Source organism: Nycticebus coucang, chromosome 11 (genome assembly GCF_027406575.1).
Source record: "Nycticebus coucang isolate mNycCou1 chromosome 11, mNycCou1.pri, whole genome shotgun sequence".
Taxonomy (NCBI): domain Eukaryota; kingdom Metazoa; phylum Chordata; class Mammalia; order Primates; family Lorisidae; genus Nycticebus; species Nycticebus coucang.
In genome coordinates this window covers 88,862,479-88,883,519 of record NC_069790.1, presented here as the reverse complement: position 1 = coordinate 88,883,519, position 21,041 = coordinate 88,862,479, and the positions used below count along the sequence as shown (strand labels likewise).

The window sequence follows — 21,041 nt, the reverse complement described above, 5'->3', positions numbered from 1 at the left end:
ATGTATTTGTAACAATTATTTTTAAATGAATAAACATTTTCTCATTTTTAATTTTCTGAAATGGTATCAATGGATAAACCCCCACAAACAAAACTTTAAGGGTCCTAAATAATTTTAAACGGGCTCTGAGATCAAAAAGTTTGAGAACCACCAATATGTACTAGCAACTATTTTTCATTGGAAAAAATGGATCAAAGTCTACCTACTGTTTACCTTTCCTTTTAAATTAAGAATTATATCTCGGACAATAATAGTGAGAACAGCTACACTTAGTATTTACTACTCATGAAGTTCTGAGCCAGGGGTTTTGCTTGAATTATTCCCTTTAATCCTTGCACCTATTCTATGAAGTGGGTGCTAAACCAGAACCCTGGGCACTTCTGTTGCAGGTGGTTGTTAGATGACACTACCATAAATACTCACTATCAATGTCACTTTGAGTAACCAATGATGTCAAGGGTTGTTAGGAAAATTAAATGAGTTTATGTTTGTAGGCATTTAGAACAATCTCTAGAACACAGTAAACAGTATAGAAATGTTTGCCATTGAGATATTTAATGCTCTGAGATTGAATGTAGTCACCAAGAACTGGCCTAGGAATCCCACACGTTTTGTAAGTTAGGAAGATGAGGAGAATCCAGAAAGGAGGCTATAAGATTTTATGAGAAGAGAGCATAGTTTCCTAAAATCAAGTAAATAAAATGTTTCAAGAATGGCAATGGCAATCTGAGTCAAATGAGAGGTCAGGATATGGAAAGAAGTAGTGTTGCAGGGAGAAACTGAACCAAGAATGAGGAAGAATGGCTTAGAGATTGTAGGAAACAACAAAAAAGGAAAGGAAATGGATGATAAAGTCAGAGTCCACAGGCAACTTTCTAAGGAGCTGTATATTCTAAGGAAACAAGGCAAACTATGATTTGGAAGTACGCAAGAGGGGCAAGGGAGACCATTACCCCACCAGGACCCCAGCAAAAACTCCAAGTTCATTTGCACTTTCTGCCCAGGGATGTCTCTTCAGAGACTCTCATCTGGTAAAACAGCCTTCTAAACTGGGCTAGCCAAGTCTAGGGGTGCTTTAGAGGTTGGTATGCATGCACACTGAGGGAAGCCCAGAATACCAACAAGCAGAGTGGGTGAAAAACCAGATGTCTGCTCTGAAATAGATCCACTCCCCTCAGGATTCTCTAGACCAGAGATTCCTAATGGGGAGTGATTTTGTTCCCCCAGGGGACATTTAGCATGTCTGGAAACATTTTTTTGGTCACAACTGGTGAGTGATAGGGTTGTGGGTTGCAATTGGCATCATGTACAGGACAGCTCCCTATTGCAAAGAGTTATCTGTCCAAAATGTCAGTGGTGCTGACGGTGAGAAACCCTACTCTAGACCAAGTGACCTGGGCAAAGGAGCTTTTGGGTTCTTCCATACAGGTAGACTCTCCCGTCCATACCACTTCATCTATCTCACTCTGGAAGGGTATGCTAAGTCATCAGCATTGTGTATTCCATTCCAAATCTACTCAAACAGGCCCAGGAAAAAACAGACTAACACCATGAGGCTAGCTAAATGGTAGCTGTTAAAGGGGAAAAGGAAATTACGTTGTATGTTAGGGGTTAAAGAGGCAAAATCACCAAAAATGAGAACAAGCACGAAGACTTTTCCTTATATTTAATAAAGCAAAAAATGTAACCCTTTCAATTTTTAATAATAACACCTTATAGGGAAGTTCAGAAGCCAGCATGCTATCTTAGCTCTGCCCATTGCCAAAATACTCCTTCAGCAGTAAGGTGCTGTTTCCTTACTCTTAATTGCAAAAGAAAGCTAATTAAAGTGAGGTTTAAGAAAAAATATCCTGGGAATTCGAAACAATCAATATTTTGCTGTAAAAAAAAATGAGAAGTCATGAATCATGACATTAAGGAGTTGATGTGTGTCTACCTTATCAATATTTCATCAATAGTATAGCCATGGAAATATAAGAGATTATTGGCTACTGGCCTTCCCAGAATTCCCTTTCTTTCTCTTTCAGGATATCTCATCATTAATACTTTCCCCTTCATTAAGGCATTTCCAGAGAAATTTTCACAAATGACTCTACCTTTTTACAAATGACATGGAAGGCATTCTAATATATTGGCATCTGCTCTAGGAAATTTGAACCCATGCGTATGGAGAGAGGATGAGGGTGTCTTAATGAGAAATTAGCTCCTCCTGCCTGAGTGCTTTATCAGCAGGCTCTCCGGAATCCACTGAGCTGCTTTATCAGAGGAAGTCTTCAAGCAAGAGGGGCTTAAGTGCACATTGTTAAAGGAGTTGACCCCTCCTCATTGAAGTCTCTGCTTATTCATGACCCATGACCTGAGAGGAGTCAAAAAGTTAGGTTGACCAACCACTGTCTCCTGCAAGGCTCAGACCAGCTGCAGCTTTAACAGAGAGAAGGGTCTTCAACCTCTCCTCCTGTTTGTGGTGCAAGAGTTGATAAAAGGCGTACTTGAAGGTAAAGTAAATATTTCTCTCCAAAACATGTCTCTACCACATCTCCACATCTGATAGAGCTCCTTGCAGGACTGTTAAAAGAATAGTGCCCATGTCCCCCGGATGATCCATAAACCCGGAGAAAAGGTGACATGTGTTATTATCCTAAGAATGTGACAGATTTTGAAGAACTGTAACATAAACACACACACACGTATATATACAGATACAAACATGCATAAATATGTATATATATGTGTGTATATATATATATATATAGAGAGAGAGAGAGAGAGAGAGAGAGAGAGAGAGAAAGAGAGTCCTTAACTGAGTGATCGATTCATTTAAAAAACAGAAAGTAAAAACATTCCCAAATGTCCATCAGGAGAATGGTCAAGTCAATTTGGCCATTAGGGAAATAATACTGGGAAATAATTATCAGCATGCCTACTAAATGCCTACTCTTAGATAAAAATCATTTCCCCCATTTTACAGAAGACTAAGAGGTAAGTGGCCTGAGTCACAAACCTAGGGAACAGCAAAGCTGACGCTCCCACCCAGGGTTTCTGACTCCCCGTCCAGTTTCTTCCACTTCATCCCACACTCTCTCCCTGTATTTGGACGAGGTCAGTAAATAGAATAGTAAATATAAAATAATGTTAAACAAAAAGCAAATCAATATGGAAGTATTGATTTTAAACATGTGAAATTTTATATGTATTGCTGAAAAAGATAAACAGTGACAGGAAAAATGAAATAACATCATCAGAATTTGTACTTCCTGTTCAGTTGCTTAGATATATAGTAAGGAAAATCACCAAAATCTGCTCCTACATGCATGCCAGTTCCAGGATAATTAAAGTTAAGAGAGGCAATAAATATAAAACAACTTGTTAAGGATTGAATGAGGCTTAGCTAGGTTAAGAAAAAGAAATACCCTACCCTTCCTGAAATTCCCAGCTCCTTCAGAGCCGAAGTGACTGGCAGAGTTTCTCTGCTAGATAGAGGGATGGAATTTCTGCAGGTCAAAAAGTTTGAGAGTGAGTTTATGCCTCTGCAGAAATCTCCTTTTTTAAAATCAGCACTTGGGTGGTGCCTGTGGCTCAAGGAGTAGGGCGCTGGTCCCATAAGCCAGAGGTGGTGGGTTCAAACCTAGCCCCGGCCAAAAACAAACAAACAAAAAAAAAATCAGCACTTATGCTATATAACAATCACTCTTTAAATTCTTCCTTCAACCAAAAGATTTTAATCCTGGAAGATACCCTTTGCAGTGGCTTTGCCTAAAAGGCATCTATTATCTTCAGTCAAATGGAGTTATTTTATCATGATCCCCTCTTGTTCTTCTCAGATTTGGGAGCTATCTGTCTGTTTAATGGAGCAGTCAGAGCCCAAGCATGGGTCTTATTTGGGCTTTCTCACATTGGCTGGAATTTGCAGAAATAACGCAATAACCCTACCCTTGAGAGCAGGGTCCCTCCTTCAAAGAGTAACTGGAAATTCGCATGAATAACTATCTTCCAGAAACAAACTGGGAAAAGGCTCACTAAGTTTGCATAATCTTGTGCTGAAATCCACGTGCTGAGAAGTGGACAAAGTGGATGCCACTTTGATTTTGCCTTTCGGTTCTTTCATTTTTATAGTCAGCAGTTATCTGTGTCTCCTAATGCAGGAACCAAGGAGACAAACAAAATATTGACAAAGACTTTCTGAGATTGTTTGTAAAAAGAAAATAGCTTATAAATACAATTCACACTGCTGTCAGTTCATGAAAAGTATTTCGTACTAACAATTAAAATACTAAAAAATATTTCTTACCTATAAAACATGAAAGTAAAAGTTCCCCAACTGGTTTTGTTTTAAAGTTATATAAAATAACCTCCCTTGGTTCTCTTTTGTTCTAAAACACTCACCTATTTCTTCTCTTCTTAGTTCTTATCTTGACTAGTACTAATAAAGTATCCTGGTTTAAGAATCTAGGAAAATGTATGAAATGACTACAATAGGATTAACTGATATTACTAAATTTGAGGGCAGCAATTTGACCCATAATTTATTCGAATCTTCCTAACAAACACAGAAAAAGTCAGTTAAAATGCCTGATCTCATTATTGGCGTCTAGCTACAATCCGAAGGTTTAACAATAAGGACATCTACTGATTTTTTAAAATATGTCAGTCACTTTATTAAAAGCTTTGCCTGTATCATCTCATTTAATAGACACAATAACCCTATGTAATTGTGAGGACTGTTATTGTTATCCCTATTTTAGAGATGAGGAAAGCAACTTGCCCAAGATCATTCATCTAGTAACTTGAGAGTTACAGCCGAACCCAGATGGTCTGGCTCCAGAGTCCCTGGGACCACTACATCATCACTGGTACTATTCAGCAGGCTCCTACATCTCTAAGCCAGGTGCACTGGAACCGATTCCGATACAAGTTCAAACTCACATCTCTCATCATTTTCACTGCTTCCCTGGTCCTTCCAAGTCTTCTGGCACACATTGCTAGCCTTCTTTTGATGTAGACCAAAACATTGGTGTCTCGTCCTGAAAAGGGAGACATAAAACACCAAAATTAAAAAATAAATAAATAATAACAGCTATCAGTTGAGTAGCAAGAAAAAACAAAGAGGCCCATTTGCCTCTGTCTGAATGGAAACCTCACAGGCAGTTCCTTCGGCATTTCCTTATTGCCAGGAGTACTGACAACTTTGTTCATAGAAGCACGAATACAGAGTAAAGCAAAAGTACTTAGACTTCCAAAGGTCGAATCACATGGCGAATCATTTAATCCACGCTTTTGAGTTAGGATGTGGGATATTTGATAAAAAATAAAATCATCTACTACAAACTGCTCAGAAAGTGACCATACCCACATCGCACTCAGTTTACAAGCAAGAATTCCACATTCTTCCAGTGTGCATGGTTTTGGTGAAGATGCAAAGAGGTGAATCTCAGGTTGCATCCTGATGAACTATTTTTTTTCATTCTCGACATTAAATCTGGAGAAGCCTCATCTTGAACTTCTGCTTTATATTATTCTTTCCCCAACACTAGTGACATCATAATCATCTCCAGGTCCCCAAAGCAGTTGATTTTAGATGGCAATATAACACATTCCAGATATGACAATAGAGTATGCAACAAAATGAAAAACTACCCTGGTGTTAGAGAAAGCACTGACAAGCTAAATAGTTGTAACAACAGTCACTAAAATGGCTCTTAAAAAGTACATTAACAACTTCTTATCTTAATCTTCTATTTAATTGTGTGTCTTTTTGGATATGTTTCCAGACCAGTGAAAATATGCATGTGCTTAATCCTCAATAAAATTACTATGTTTGAGAAAAATATGACACACCTGTTATAGATTAAGCACACGTATAATATGCAGCTATTAAAAGATGTTAAGACCAAAGTCCTAACATTTCAAGTTTTAAACAATGAGAACAAGATGTGTGCTGAAAATTTGCCAAGTGCCTACAAATTATTTTAAAGATGTGATTATATTTTTTGGATACATTTAGGCAACAGGTTGACAGGATTTAATTTAGAAAAGAAAAGAAAGAATTTCTTAAGTTGTATTATGGGTTAAGTAATTTTATGTATTCATGTCCATTTAGTTAACAGAGACATTTACTACATGTTTTCAAAATGCGTTGTGCTATTTTTAAATAAAAATCGAGATACATATGATGATTAGAAACTTTATTAACATATTATACTCACAGCAGAATAAAAATCTGTGTATTGAGGGATTGTTGGACATACCCATGTATATCTAGGCTATAATGCAAAGATCTTGTTGACACCTTAGTCATGGGGACTAATGCAGTCAGGTTCTACACCAAATTCAAGTTTAGCATTAAAGTTTAATTTTACAATCTCAAATGTGAGATTTTTACTCTCCAAGTTACAAGAGAGAGAACAAGTTGAGAGAAATTCCTCTTTAAGAAAATAACCCAAATTGTTGTTGGATAATGAATATGGTCTCCTCCCACAAGGACTGCTAAGCGGTTCTCAACCCGTGGGTCACGACCCACAGAAACTGTATTAAAGGGCCACGGCATTAGGAAGGTTGAGAACCACTGTCCTTTTTTTTCTTTTCTTTTTTTATTAATTTTAAATCATAGCTGTGTACATTAATGCGATCATGGGGCACCATACATTGATTTTATAAACAGTTTGACACATTTTCATCACACTGGATTAATATAGTCTTCCTGGCATTTTCTTAGTTATTGTATTAAGACAGTTATAGTCTACATTTACTAAGTTTCACATATACTCTTGTAAGATGCACAGCAGGTGTAATCCCACCTATCACCCTCCCTCCGCCCATCCGAGAACCACTGTTCTTAAACAAAGAGATGAGTCAAGGGGCTCAGGGAATTTTGGAAATAATGTTGTTGTCTTGTTTCTACTCTGTTCCCACCAAATGTCACTGAATCTCAGCTTAGTATACTGAAGTGAAAGTTCTCAGATTTTAAAGAATAAGCTTAAATAAGAAAAGGCATTATTTTTAATATACAAATAGATAAATGATTAGGAAACTCACAGCTCTTTCTCTCCAGAAGCCAATACCAATGTTTCTTCAGTAGGAGCTAAATGCTGATATAATCACCAACACCTGTTATACTCCTAACTGTCCTATTTTAACCCCTGTTGTAGAAGACCTATAAGTCTTAAAACATTCGGTAGCACCACCACCAATTTAAATACTGTTTCCCACCCAGTACTTAAAAGTCATGGGACAGAAAAGCAACTGACAAATAGAAATACGTAAGAATTCTGGAGAGAAAAAGAGGTTAAACCATGAAGGTTCTGCCAGTTGTTTCTGGGGTTGGGAATCTATGAGCAGGGAAAAGAAGGTGAACATACACAGGAAGGAAGCTACGGATGTCACTCACTGCTCTTACAGGGAAGAAAAAAATTAATAAAAAACAAAAATAGCAGAGTCCAATATTTGTTCTCATCCAGGAAAGTCATTTTTTTGAACTGGGCTGAAAATCTGCTCCAATTAATCACTGTGTAATTCTGATCCCCCAGTGCATTGAGCTGGAGGAAACCTTACTATGTTGGGCTTCATACTGGGATCCGTGGTGCTGTAGCTGCTGAGAACGCCGGTAACAGCCATCTCCAGCCTTCAGGGCCTGCTTAAATAGTTTTTCTGCTTCAGCAATGGTTGTTGCTTCCTCTTCAGCCAAGAGAATATAAGCAGTTGCACACCTGTCCATTCAGATAATAGCCACCATCAATTACAAATCCAGGGACATGGTAACCATCTGTAGGAGTTCATGCAGAAGGGCAAGGAGTTACACCAAAACATGCACAGTGGCCAACTGGTTCATGCACCCCTGTTTGTAGTTGCCGACACAAAATAATGGTACAAAAGGAACATCTGTATTTTAGCTTGAGAGGTAGGATGGGTAGTGTTAGGAGCATGAGGCTCACACGTGGACTCTGCCCCTTTATGAGTGTGTCGATTTTGGGCAAGTTATTACTCTGCCTCCCTGATGGAGAACAACATGAGATCTATTTGTTCACAGTGTCGTTGCGAAGGTTAAGTGAGGTGATGTATGCAAAGTGCTCGGTACAGCAGCCAGCAGGTGGTTAAGTGCTCAAAAAATGTCAGGTAATCACGGTGATAAGAGCCGTTATTACATTATCTCCTTCCCACACTCAAAGGGAGAGGTACTGTATATAAGTTTACTTTGCTTGCTAAGTACAGATTCTCTTCAATCTAAGGATTTCTTTAGAGTAAGAAATTCATTAAATCAAATTACTCATTGAAAAAAAAATTGCTTCCACATCTCATTCCAGTTAGCACTGACGTTTTGCTTCAGAGCACACTAGGAGAACCTGTAGGTAACGTTACTTCTGAAAAGCTCAAAATCTGACTCTGCCACAGGAGCTAAGAAGAGTTAAATTTCATGCCTTTAACAACAGCCATAGTTTTCTCAGTATATATGGATTAAGCACAGTACCAAGCACTGAACATGTATCATCTCAGATAATCCTTTCAACAACCTTCTAAGATGGGAAGCCAGAAAGGATAAGCAGTTGACTAGGGAATAAGGGGAGTTGTTGGAAATATCAACCTCAGATCATGTGCGGAACAACCCACTGCCAAAGAAAGGAAATGTAAGGGAAGTGGTGAGGCCAGGACTGACCACGCAGGGCCTGCACCCATCCCCTCGCTTCCTTCTCCACTGCCTTTCTTGTGGCCATTTCCCTACTTATCTCCATCAGACCACAAGAGAGAAAATAAACAGAAAGGAAAACCGAATGTACTTTTACTGTTCATAAACTGCAACAGCCAGCTACAGAAAGGAAGCTGAACTTCACAGCTATAGTGAGGTTTGGGGCTTACTAGTCAATCTTAGCTTTGAGGAAGGTCTTGTAAGCTCTTTAGCCGATTCCCTCTAATTTCAGGCAGGAACTATCCATGGGGCTTTAAACTCAATGTTGTGGGGAGGGAGAAAAATGTCCAGGAAAAAAAGCTGTAGAACCAATTACTATGGAGGGCAGCATACACGACTTGGAAAGAACAATACTAATGGTGAAACTGTGCAAGTGATTCACTGGAGAAAACTGGGATAGGCACCAGAAGAAATACTTAAGGTTTCAGATGCCAACATATACATGTGCGTTAAGGGTAATGAAGGGGAAATGGAGATTTTAATACTGAATGGTAGATACAGTATCAGAGGAATTAGCTACAAGATTATATTTGGTGGGCTGGGAGCTTAAGAGTAGCTGGGGCCAGCTTGCTTGCTTCGCTTATTTGTAATTCAATAGTATTCTTAGGAGGAGAGGCAGAGTAGCACTCCTGGCCAGGAAACATACATCTATGTGGAAACTCATGAGTTTGGGGAGAAACATGCTAAGAGCTTGTGAGTGAAGGAGAGAGGAGAGAGCAATAGAAGTGCTAATGGTTGGGGAGTACGGAACAGACTGCTCAGCTCGATGGAAGATATAGATGAAGCATCCTTGTCACAACACAGTACACATACAGAAGCAAGAGAGTGTGGTGATGGGGGTGTCAACCATCCAGATATCTGCTAGAAGTCTTGCTTGGTTAGAAGTAGGGCACCCAACAGGTTCTTGACTTACTTTGGTAACAATTTTATCTCCCAGATGGTAGAGGAAGCAATTAGGGGAACTTCAACTCTGGACCTGATTCTGACCAAGAAGAAAAAAATAGTTGGTGAAATGAAAATTGATAGGAACATTCAGAGAGAGTTACTGTGTCATTTTGGAGTTCTGGGTAATCAAGAGGGGACAGTGGACTTCAAAAAATTCAAAGAAAAGAGGCATGATTCAATGGTATGAGGCTCAGAAGGAAAAATGGTTTTAAAATGTGGAACGGCTTCTAAATGTCCAATTCTAACAGCAGTCACAAATGATCCTCTCAGGAAGAAAAGAGGGATGTTACTTAAGTAACCAAAATGGCTTCACTGAGATTTCTCCCAGGTCAGATTTTTAAAGGACATGTAAAAAAAGATGGAAAGAGGGTATGTAATGAAGGACTGTAAGAGAGTGGAATGAATCTATAAGGATATTTTCAGGAGAGCTAAAACTCCAAATTAGCTGAAGCTTGCAAACAAATAAAGAAAACAAAACAAAATGCTAAAGACAGCTATTTCCTATTTTTAAATTATGTTTAGGAGCTTATTACCACCCCCATTTCACCAAAGCCGCCCCAAAAGCAAATAAACAAAATAAGATAAACAACACAACACAACATCAAAACAAGGATGGCTCCTCATTAATAGCGGTAGATAATAAAGAGAAAGCAAAACTCTCTCCCTCCTGTTTTGTTCCTGGCTTCTCTATCAACGAGAACAATTGTCAGATTGAAAAACGGAGAAGAAATTAAACTCTAAAATTGGTGTAAGGATGTAAGATAGCAAATAACTGATCCACTCTAAATGAATTACTTGCTGGGACAGGCAAATCCTAGGAAGCCAAAAGACCTTGTAGGCAGGCCATGTAATTGCTCTCTGGGGGCACAGAGGAATCACAAAGAATGGAGAGGTATAGAAGATGAGATGACAAATGCAGCATAAATTTTCAAAAAGGGGAAGAAGGCAGACTTCCAAAACTATAGAACAGTGATCTGGAAAGATACGCTCATGGATTACTAAAGGGATGGTCTCTGAGCACTTCAAAAAGAAGCCCGCTTAAATTCACTAAGAATAAATAAACCAGATTGTGCTAGCTTAATTTACTCTACTAGATTTACTGTAAATTAAAGATCGATAACTACAACTGAAATCTTAAGATTAAAATGGAGAAATGCAGCCTGAATCACAGCATAACTGGGTGGCTTAGCAACTGGGTGAACAATACCAAAGGATGGTGATTCGTGAAGACATGAACCTGGAGAGTAGTTTTTATATGGCATGTCACAGGTCCTGCTCCTGGAGTTGAAATTTTTTTCAGAAACATGGATGACACACAAAAGGTAGGCATATCAAATTTGTAGATAACAAGAACTAGAAAATAAATATGTTGCATGACAGAATCAGAAACCATACAGATCAACTGCTTACAATGGCAGGATTTCCAACTCTTCAAGAAAATCTTTTTCCTTTTTTCTAAGATCTCTGAAGAAGATTCTGTAACCTTCTTCAGAAAAATCATAAAATAGTTTAACAATGACCACTTGGCAAGGATAGTGTTGAGGTGATTCAAGCACAGATGGGTGGTTGAGCTAACTGACCTTTAAGGTCTCTGCCAACCCTGAGTTTTTATGACTCCAACTTTAAGAATCTTTCTCATTTTCTGAGATCTCCAGAAGAGATTTCCCAGTTTTCCTTGGTAACCCATAAGATGTTTAACAACACTAAGGACAGCATTTCCTCTTATCTTTGTCTTGATCTTGAAATGTTTTTTTAAATGATGTTTTTTCACCTTATGTTTGTATTATATTTCCTCCACTAGTATAAGTTCTACCTAGAGAATATTATAATACAGATGAACATTCTACATCTGGAAAAATTTCCCTGTTGAAATGTTTTAGATATGTAAAGAATTGTACTTATTTTATATCCTCACAATATCCTAGAGATAGCCCTTGAAGGATTTAATTTAGGGTCACAGCAAAGCCATTGAACTGCTCTCTCAAATGACTAAAACCACCTCCACATGGTTATCCTTCATAAACAAAAATTTTATAAAGCAATACCCCCCCCACCAATAATCTTCCACTTCCAATATATGGTTTAATGTTAAGTATCACATCAATGGGAACTGAATATTTTCAGCAAAGAATGAAATTTTGTTTTTAACAGCAAGATTTCCCCCACTTACTCATTTATCTCCAAGGCTTCATGAGCTGCAGAAATCCTAGCTTGGGGGTTCCTCTCTCTCCAGGCTTTCTGCATTACTATTTAAGAAAAAGGGGAAAAAGCAAGTCAATCAATATATGTAATTAGGAAGCCTCAATAAGGCCAATAGCTAAACTAGAAGCTTTCAGCTTAAATTATAAGAGAATATTTCATAACTACAAGGGTCAGTCCAAATACCCTAAGTCACACAAATACATTCTAATTTGCTATTATATTTTTCTTCACTTGCTGATAGCAAACTTTTTTTGTGCTCACAAAATTACAGGCTAAGGAATTCAAGAAAAGGTGCTCTAAAAGAGACTTTGTATTTATTTTGCACATTCAGGCCATTCACTGTTAGACAACATAATATCTTGCACATTCTGAGATGGCATCACTCCCCATCTCTTTGTTCTACTGAGACATCATCATTTCTGTTGATCACCTTCCTGAGCACTTCCTATGGGCTTTGGATATTAGAATATTTTGAAATGATTTAAACAATTTTGAGTTGTGTTGGTAAAAGTACATCAGGCTTTTAATCGACTTGTGTACTTGGTCCCCCAAAATAGCTGGAAACCCAATTTTAATATATCAGAGCAGTTTGTGAACATACTGTGGGAAGCTCAATGCTTGGGAATATCTATCATACTAGGAGATTCCACCACGACAAAGGGTACCTTTCAAAAAAAAAAAAGAATAGTAATCTTTTATTGAACTGGTTTTATAATTTGTACTTTATATGTAAGTTTCTTAAAAGAATATAGACATTCCTTTCTCTAAAGCTTTTTTCACTTATTTGCTTTGACTAAGTTTAATATCAACAACAAAAAAAAACTCAGTAGAATTATTTAGAACTCAAGCAGTGTAAAATGCATCTTAAATAATGTCTTTCTCTAGGAGAGAAAACACATATGGACATCCTAGCCACGGCCATGAAGCCATGCTAGTGGACTATGAGTAGGCAGGGAAGTCACTAAAATATATTCATGAATTATTTGGATTCAGTGAATCCTAATTTCTCCTTAGAATATCATTAAGGAGATAAGACCTTTCCTTCTATCTGAAATAAAAATTTAATTAGCTTTGTATAAGATTTATATTTCTTCAAAGTATATGAATCCAAAATTGATATCTATTTTTAAATTACGTTTTATAGCTGGGCGTTGTGGTGGGCGCCTGTAGTCTCAGCTACTTGGGAGGCTGAGGCAAGAGAATCTCTTAAGCCCAAGAGTTTGAGGTTGCTGTGAGCTACGACACCACAGCACTCTACCCAGGGCGACAGTTTGAGACTCTGTCTCGAATAAATAAATAAATAAATAAAAATTATGTTTTAAATTATAATGAGGGAACTCAATTCCACATTGATAACTCATTGTAATAAAGCTCAACTTAAGCATCAGAATTCTGGGTTCTCCTAGTCAATCAGTGATGTAATATTTTATTCGTTGGGGTTTTTATAAAGTAGATATTATAAAAGCAGAACTTTGATTTTTAAAATAAGCCAAAAAACCCTCCAACACAGCAACTATCTGAAGGATTTTCCATACTTGCATCTGCAGGCCGCAGATGGTCCGAGTCACAAGTAAAGAATGTCTGGTGGTCCTGGGCAGAGAGATTCATGTCATAGTAAGTCAGAGGTTCTCGTCCTGTCACCCAAGTATACCTGGAAAGTGTAAATAAGATGGTGGGATCCTTCTGAGAGACAGAGCAAGACCTACAAATACTAAGGTGCACCGAGTTGAAACATAAACCAGTAATACTAAAAAAAGGAGGGGGGTGGGGCCTTGGTGTGTGCCACACCTTTCGGGGGCAAGACACGATTGCAAGAGGGACTTTACCTAACAAATGCAATCAGTATAACCTGGCTTATTGTACCCTCAATAAAAATAAAAAAAAATTTAAAAAATGATATTATTATAAAACAGTAAAAAATTCTTAAAAGTCATCCTATTCTCCCTACAAGAATTGTTATCAGTAGGAAAGAAGTAAATATTTCCCCCAAAATTTTTGTCTCAAGATTTACTAGCCATTGCTAATGAAAACTTTCTCTAATTTGTATTATGAATTCTAATTTGTCTAATTACTTTGCTAAATTCAATTTCAATGTAAGTTCTATGACATCTTTATAACTACATCCAGTTAGGCTTCAAAATGTTTTGATTATTATTATTGTCATTGAAAAGAATAACTATAATAGAGAAATTCTAAAAACTACACATTCTTGTACATTATCCCAATTCCAATGCTAACCTGTTTATGAAACAGAAAGAAAAGAAAAATTTGAGGGCAGTATCAAAAAATGGAAACACTAAACAGACTGTTACAATGACCCCTAAATGAACCGGCAAAAACATTTGCTGCTGTCTTTGCTGTCTGAACCAGGCCCATTTGTTTCCCAAGTTGTCAAAATGCTTACCGATTATACTCGGCACCCCTAAATAAATTGAGTGGATTTCGCCATACTTTGCATTCTGCAATAAAGAGAAATATAAAACTGTTACATGCCAAGTTCAGTGACACTACAAGCTAATTAATCCAGCAAAACACCCTTCCTGGCCATTTGATAAGATAATTTCCTTCTCTAGCGGGAAGCAATGTGGAAAAACTCTGGGTGGTTAATCAGAAAATGTGGCTCAGGCACCAGGACTTTGGAAAGTTTCGCCTAATCTCTCTGGACCTGAGGTTCCTCACTTGCCAAATCAAGGTACATGCCAAAATCAGCCAGTTCATAATAACTTCTATAGTTATTTCAAAAAGTCCAACATATTTGATGAATTTAATTCTAAAATTATAGGTAAAAGTACAGGTAGAAGTAAAACTATTTTCAGTTACAAAATACATAATGATGTCATCCATGACAAGCTAAACTGAAGCTCTAGAGAATGATACGATAAAAGCCTTAAGACTTCTAATTCAGATTATGCTAATACTGATTTTGTGACAATTCACCAGATTGCTTTTGCCTTAATGGGACAGGAGTGATAGGAAAATTAATAAAGTTACCATTATTGTAGAAGTGCTATGAAAATTGTTTTTAAGCTTTTTGACATCATTTACTGAGACTAATAAGGACACGAATATCATAATGTTACCATGTACTAACAGATTATACCTCTTTATTATCCCAGGACCATAGAAATTTAGAACCATAGGACTTTAACTTGGAAAAGTCAACCATTAGCTTTAAGTCTGTGTTATAGTAAGCATATGACTAACAAGCTACAATTCCTTTAAAACACCCTATGATTAAGACTTTCTACTGATTCAGAATACAAGATTTCTTTGGGTGAATAGGTTTTATTAGAAAATAAGATCAGTTAACAGTACTCAAAACATCTATGTGTTTGTGTGTGTAACCAGCCCAAAACACACACAAAAGTGAGCAATTACTGCAGAAGTTCAGAGGATATCAAAGGCCATGTGGTGATTCATTAGGATTCTTCCCTCAGTACTGCAATCCAACATCCATCCATCCATCCATCCACTGAGCGTTAATTTGAGCACCCAGTGGGGTAAACAAGTAAACCATCAATGTGATAACTGAAACACAAAGCATTGTGGGAATATGTGTGTAATCTCCAAAATATTTATTAAAAAAGTGAATGAAGGATATACATATAACATGAATACACATTTTCATTTATAGAGTTTACCTTTAAATCAGAGCAACATCTCACTTAGAATTTACTCAATGTTTATAAATAATTGCCATAAATTTTTTGTCACTTAGTTTAACTTGCCATTTAGGAAATCATCTTTCCTTACTTAGCTCAGCATCTGTGAATTTTGTTCTTGAGAAACTGAGATTTGATAGCTGCACTTCTTAGGGCACTAACTAGAAAATTATGCTTTCCTTAATTACCTTTGTGTGTGTAATCAGGCAAAAACACACCCAATAATACACACACACACACACACACACACACAAAAGTGAGCAAATACTACAGAACTGCAAAGGATATTAAAGGCCATGTGGTGATTCATTAGGATTCATACCTTTTCTCCAAACATAAAGCCCCTTAGAGCAATCACTAACATACTGACTAATCACATCCAGATCATGGCTTCAGATACACCGTTGATTCAAACAACCATGATCTCTACCCTTACAGCTTTCATACCCCGTAGGACCTCATCGCTGCCAAACTCTCTTCTGAAAATCTCTTTCAATATTTGAAGTGCTCTTGTTAAAGTTTCATGAATATTGGAAGATTCACATTTAGCATACAATAAGCACGCACACAAATTTATGTATAAGGATCCACATAATATAATTATTTATAATAAAACAAGGACGATTGGGAAGATACCTTTCCCCACTGGATTTCATCTGAAATAATAAAAGGTTATAGCAGGCTGGACATGGTGGCTTCACACCTATAATTCTAGTACCCTCAGAGGCTGAGGCAAAAGGATTACTTGAGGTCAGGAGTTCAAGACCAGTCTGAGCAAGAGAGAGACACCCTATCTAGACCAAAAATAGAAAAGATTAGCTGGATGTGGTGGCACCTGCCTGCAGTCCTGGCTACTCAGAAGGCTGATGCAGGAGGATCGCTTCAGCCCAAGAGTTGAAGATTGCAGTGAGCTATGATGATGTCGCTGCACTCTAGCTGGGGTGACAGAGCAAGAGTCTCAAAGGAAAAAAAAGGCTGTGGCAAATATTTTGTTTTCAACAAGCATATTATCATACTGTCTGGAAAGGTAAGTGCTTTTCAAATATCAATTGACAAATTACAATGAAAACTGCTTTCAATTGAAATGTCAACTTGGCTGGGCATAGTGGCTCACACCTGTAATGCTAGTACTTTGGGAAGCTGAGGTGGGAGGATCACTTGAGGCCAGAAGTTTGAGAGCAGCCTGGGGAACACAGTGAGACCCCATCTCTATAAAAATTTTAAAAAGTTATCTAGGCACAGTGGTACATGCCTATAGTCCCAGGCTGAGGCAGGAGGATCACTTGAGCCCATAAGTACCAGGTTGTAGTGATCTGTGATTATGCCACTGCACTCCAATCTGTCTCTCTAGCAAAAAGAATTCAACTCTATTATATATATGTATATATAAATGTAAATAAAATTGTTTCTTAACAAAAAATAACTTCAAAGAGAAACGGTGTGTATACCTAAAGAGTTCACTGAGCAGTGTCTAAACATGTGGTCTTACTTTAGGAAGTGTCACAATATAGCCAGCAGGGGGTGCAGCAAACATTATGAAATACTCTTGTGTCTTCTGTTAGAGAACTGAACTTAAAAAACAACTTGTTAACATTGGTGTCATATATGTGTACTGCAGTGAGTTTTGTAACCATCCTTGAAACTTAGTAACTAATGGATCCGAGTAACTAATGGATGTAAAATGTTCTAAGTGAGAATAAAACATGTAATGAAAAAGCTTGTAAATGTCTTTGCTAATTATAGCCTTCAAATTCAGGATGCAGAGCAGGTATATTTTCCTTTTGAGAAATAAGCAATCCAGACATCAAATGAGAACTCACGTCAAAATTTCACTTAAATCAGGTGGGTGAGCTGCCTCATGCCTGTAATCCCAGTGACTTGGGAGGTTGAAGTGGGAGGATCACTTGAGCCCAAGAGTTTGACACCAGCCTGGGCAACACAACGAGATTCCATCTCTAAAGGCAATATTTTTTAAGTTAGCCAGGGACAGTGGTGCATGCTTGTAATCCCAGCTACTGGGAAAGCAGAGGCAGGAGGGTTGCTTGAATCCAGGAATTCAAGGTTGCAGTGAGATAGGACCACGCCACTATTCTTGGCAATAGAGTAAGACACCATCTCTAAATTAATAAATAAATAAAGTTATATCTATGTTAATTTCTTCTTTGCTGCTCCATTCCATAATCTTATCTTTATTACAAACAAAAACCAAACCAAACCAAACAAACCAAAAAACCCACCTCTCCTAATCTAGAATCACTCTAGGGAACACACTCCATAAATATCAGGCTGCCTGATAGACAGTTTAGTGTAATAGACAAAGGGTGTAAATGCAAAACATATGAGCTTATGAAGATTAAAGTCTAGAAATTAAATTCAGATATCCAGAGGATAAGCATTTGTTATTCATACCTTTGTGAAATAAATTCCTTATTTCAGATCAGATTTAAAATTCTACCTCCAAAGGGAATTTTCCATTCTCCATTAACACCAACAATTTTAGTGCCTTTGGGAAGCAACAGTTGACTGGGGCTCCATTGAGTATTTACTAACATCATTAACAGTTTAGTTAAAAAAAAAAATGCCTCTGATACAACAAACGTGCTCTGTACAGTTCCACCTGCAGCAGTACAATCTCTACTGGGAACTGCTGAGAGAAATGTTCCAACCTCAGCACATACGCACGAATGAAATTCAAGAAAAAAAGGAAGTAGGAAATAATGGACTAGCACTTGTTTTGTTCCCAAAGTCTACAGAACAGTCTCTCTCCTTTGTCATAATGATGACTGCAAGTTTCTGTACAGGAGACAAAGAACATAAAAAATAATGCTGTTACCACTAAGGAGTTCTAAAAACAAGCTCCTACCCTTTCTGCTCAATCTGCCCTCTCACCAATCCCACTAAAACCTTCCACAGCAATCGTGTTTATTCCAGGCCTCTTCATACTCAACTGCTCCACTAGAATGCATTGCCTCATTGTTCATATGGCTGTTTGGTTTACATGTTCAACGTACTGATTATGCAGTAAGCCCTAAACTAGGCCATGAGTTACAAAAAAAGAAACAGCTGACGATTTATAGGGATTTATAGCCTTGGCAAAAAAGTGAAAAGGGTATTGAACCACTACCTGGTGTCCACCTGAAGAATCTCTACAGAAGGTATCAATGAGAGAACCACAGACTTTTCCCTTTGTCACAGTCCTCAAGAAAAAGAGAACTCAATTCTCAGAAAAATCAAAAGCCTCCAAAGTCACAAGTCTTTTAATCCCAGGAAAGAAAATATTATTCTATATCCAACTTAACTTTGAAAATTTTTTTCTAAAATTATAAAAAGAAAAAAATCTATACATAGAGACTACAAAATATCTAAATGGCTAAATTCATAGTCTAAGAAGGTTTTTTGCACTAAAAAAGTTACACTTCTTGCCAGATAATGGTGGTAATATTATACAAACAGCAGCAACAGCAACTTCAGTCATAGCTGTAAACTTGATTTTCATTGATTCTTTCTGTAAAGGGGCTTAAAGCTCAATTTATCTATATTCCTTACATAAATTTATGAGAGGTAGGATCTTTTAACAGAAGTAAAAGTATAGAAAAGCTAATTTCTGGCTCGGCACCTGTGGCTCAAGCGGCTAAGGCGCCAGCCATGTACACCTGAGCTGGCGGGTTCGAATCCAGCCTAGGCCCGCCAAACAACAATGACGGCTGCAACCAAAAAATAGCTGGGCGTTGTGGCGGGTGCCTGTGGTCCCAGCTACTTGGGAGGCAAAGACAGGAGACTGGCTTGAGCCCAGGAGTTGGAGGTTGCTGTGAGCTGTGATGCCATAGTACTCTACCCAGGGCGATAGCTTGAGGCTCTGTCTCAAAAAAAAAAGAAAAGCTAATTTCTGCTAGGTTCATGGTAAATGACATTAAAGCTTGATGTACAGACTGCCTGACACCCATTAGATGCAGCATAAATGTTACCCTGCATAAAACACCCTATATTTTGAAAAACTTAGGACTCCATCAATTAAATTTTCTACTAGAGAAACAGTTTTGAAAATTCCTCTGAAAAATGTGGGGCACCTCAATAAACACTTTCATTCTGAAGTACAAAAGAGAAGGCCTCTAGTTAACGTTTCATTGGATCTATTATGACAATCAAGATCAACCCCAGGACAATTTTTGACATGTGATTCTGCCTATGTTTCTTAGCTTTGACAGCTCAAAACTGAATACCCAATTGCCTATCCTATACAGATCAATTTTAAGCAATCATTAAGAATAAAAATATCTAATTTCTTAAATAATTAACTCATTAACTATTTCATAACTTTCCAAAATAATAATTTTGAAACAATGATTAGAAATTAAAGGGACCAAAAAAATGTAGGTGGTGTTCAATTCAATAAATATGTTACTATTACAAATTCTTGGAGTGGGAAAAGGTATAAGTAAAAATGAACCGTAAGACCATTTTTATTGACTTTCTTTATTCAAGATAATGTACTATTCTATTAAGAATATACCAAGATGGTTAAATCTCTAATTGCATCTATCATGCAATGATTCTCATTGTTTTTTTTCTGTCCTACGTCAATAAACTCTAACAAATAATGTGGAAATTGTAAAGTAAGTTTATTAAATAAATGTTCACCAACTATCAAAACTGTTTTAGGCATATTTCACCATTTAACTGGAGATATAGTCTATCCTAGAGCACAAATTTTAGTGGCAAAAGAATTTTAAAAGATGTAGTAAGAATTGGCTAAAAGAATCACTGCTGGTACATGTATTAGATTTTGGCAAGTTTATCCCTCATTGAGATTATTAGAGAACCCCAAAGGTCTTTGATACATAGCTATTTGCAGTTTTGCTGGGGGATATATTTGAAATGCAGACCCAGAAAAGGCTAGATATACAGCGAGGTAGAGCATAAGCCTGACTAGCCAGGCAGCCATATCTCCAAAAGCCTGTGCCATTTTCCCCAGGCATATTCAGGGAGAAGTCAGTTCACCGGGGGCACACTACCAAATGGCTGTCTTCTGACGTGGTATTTCCATATGAACTCATTTAATTTTCAAATGACTCTATGCAGTAGATACTAATATTAGTCCCATGCTTTGGATTAAGATACTAAGGCTTAAGAAAGTGAAATGACTTGCTCAAGGTCACACACTATAAAAACTGATTAGCCAAGATTAGGACACAACAGCCTGAGCTCTCAGCCACTGGCAATGCTACCACTGAGCTGTAAGTTAGGTTAAGGTCACTTCAGAAATAATGTCATCCACTATAGCACAGAATTTAAAGGAAATTATTTATTTTAACTGCTTAATAATTACATTAATCATGTATTTACTAACCTCACAGAGGGTCTGAACAAGATTAATTATATTCTTAAATTAGTGCTTTAAGAACTTGGGCTCTAAAGTAAGACTGTTCAGGGTATCAGCCATGTGACCTTGGGCAGATGACTTCACCGTCCTGCACTCAGCTTCCTTAACCATGAATGGAAGGTACTAATAGTAGTACTACTACTAGTAGTACCTGTTGTATGGTACCTGTTGTATG

The 21,041-nt window shown here is 37.4% G+C and overlaps 1 protein-coding gene across 7 annotated transcripts in view; it reads right to left on the bottom strand.

Moving 5' to 3' along the window:
* The window catches only part of ST7 (suppression of tumorigenicity 7), a 313,492-nt gene that overhangs the window by 96,088 nt on the left and 196,363 nt on the right, over window positions 1-21,041 (bottom strand). For 4 of the 7 annotated variants that reach the window (XM_053608648.1, XM_053608653.1, XM_053608651.1 and 1 more), the window contains exons 4-8: window positions 14,229-14,283; window positions 13,360-13,475; window positions 11,793-11,868; window positions 7,549-7,703; window positions 4,924-5,021 (exon numbers count right to left, since the gene is read on the bottom strand). In XM_053608648.1, the coding sequence (XP_053464623.1) occupies window positions 4,924-5,021; window positions 7,549-7,703; window positions 11,793-11,868; window positions 13,360-13,475; window positions 14,229-14,283 (500 nt within the window). Of the gene's footprint in view, window positions 1-4,923; window positions 5,022-7,548; window positions 7,704-9,590; window positions 9,660-11,792; window positions 11,869-13,359; window positions 13,476-14,228; window positions 14,284-21,041 lie in introns of all 7 variants that reach the window. The other 3 variants (XM_053608647.1, XM_053608652.1, XM_053608649.1) reach the window with 1 other exon arrangement.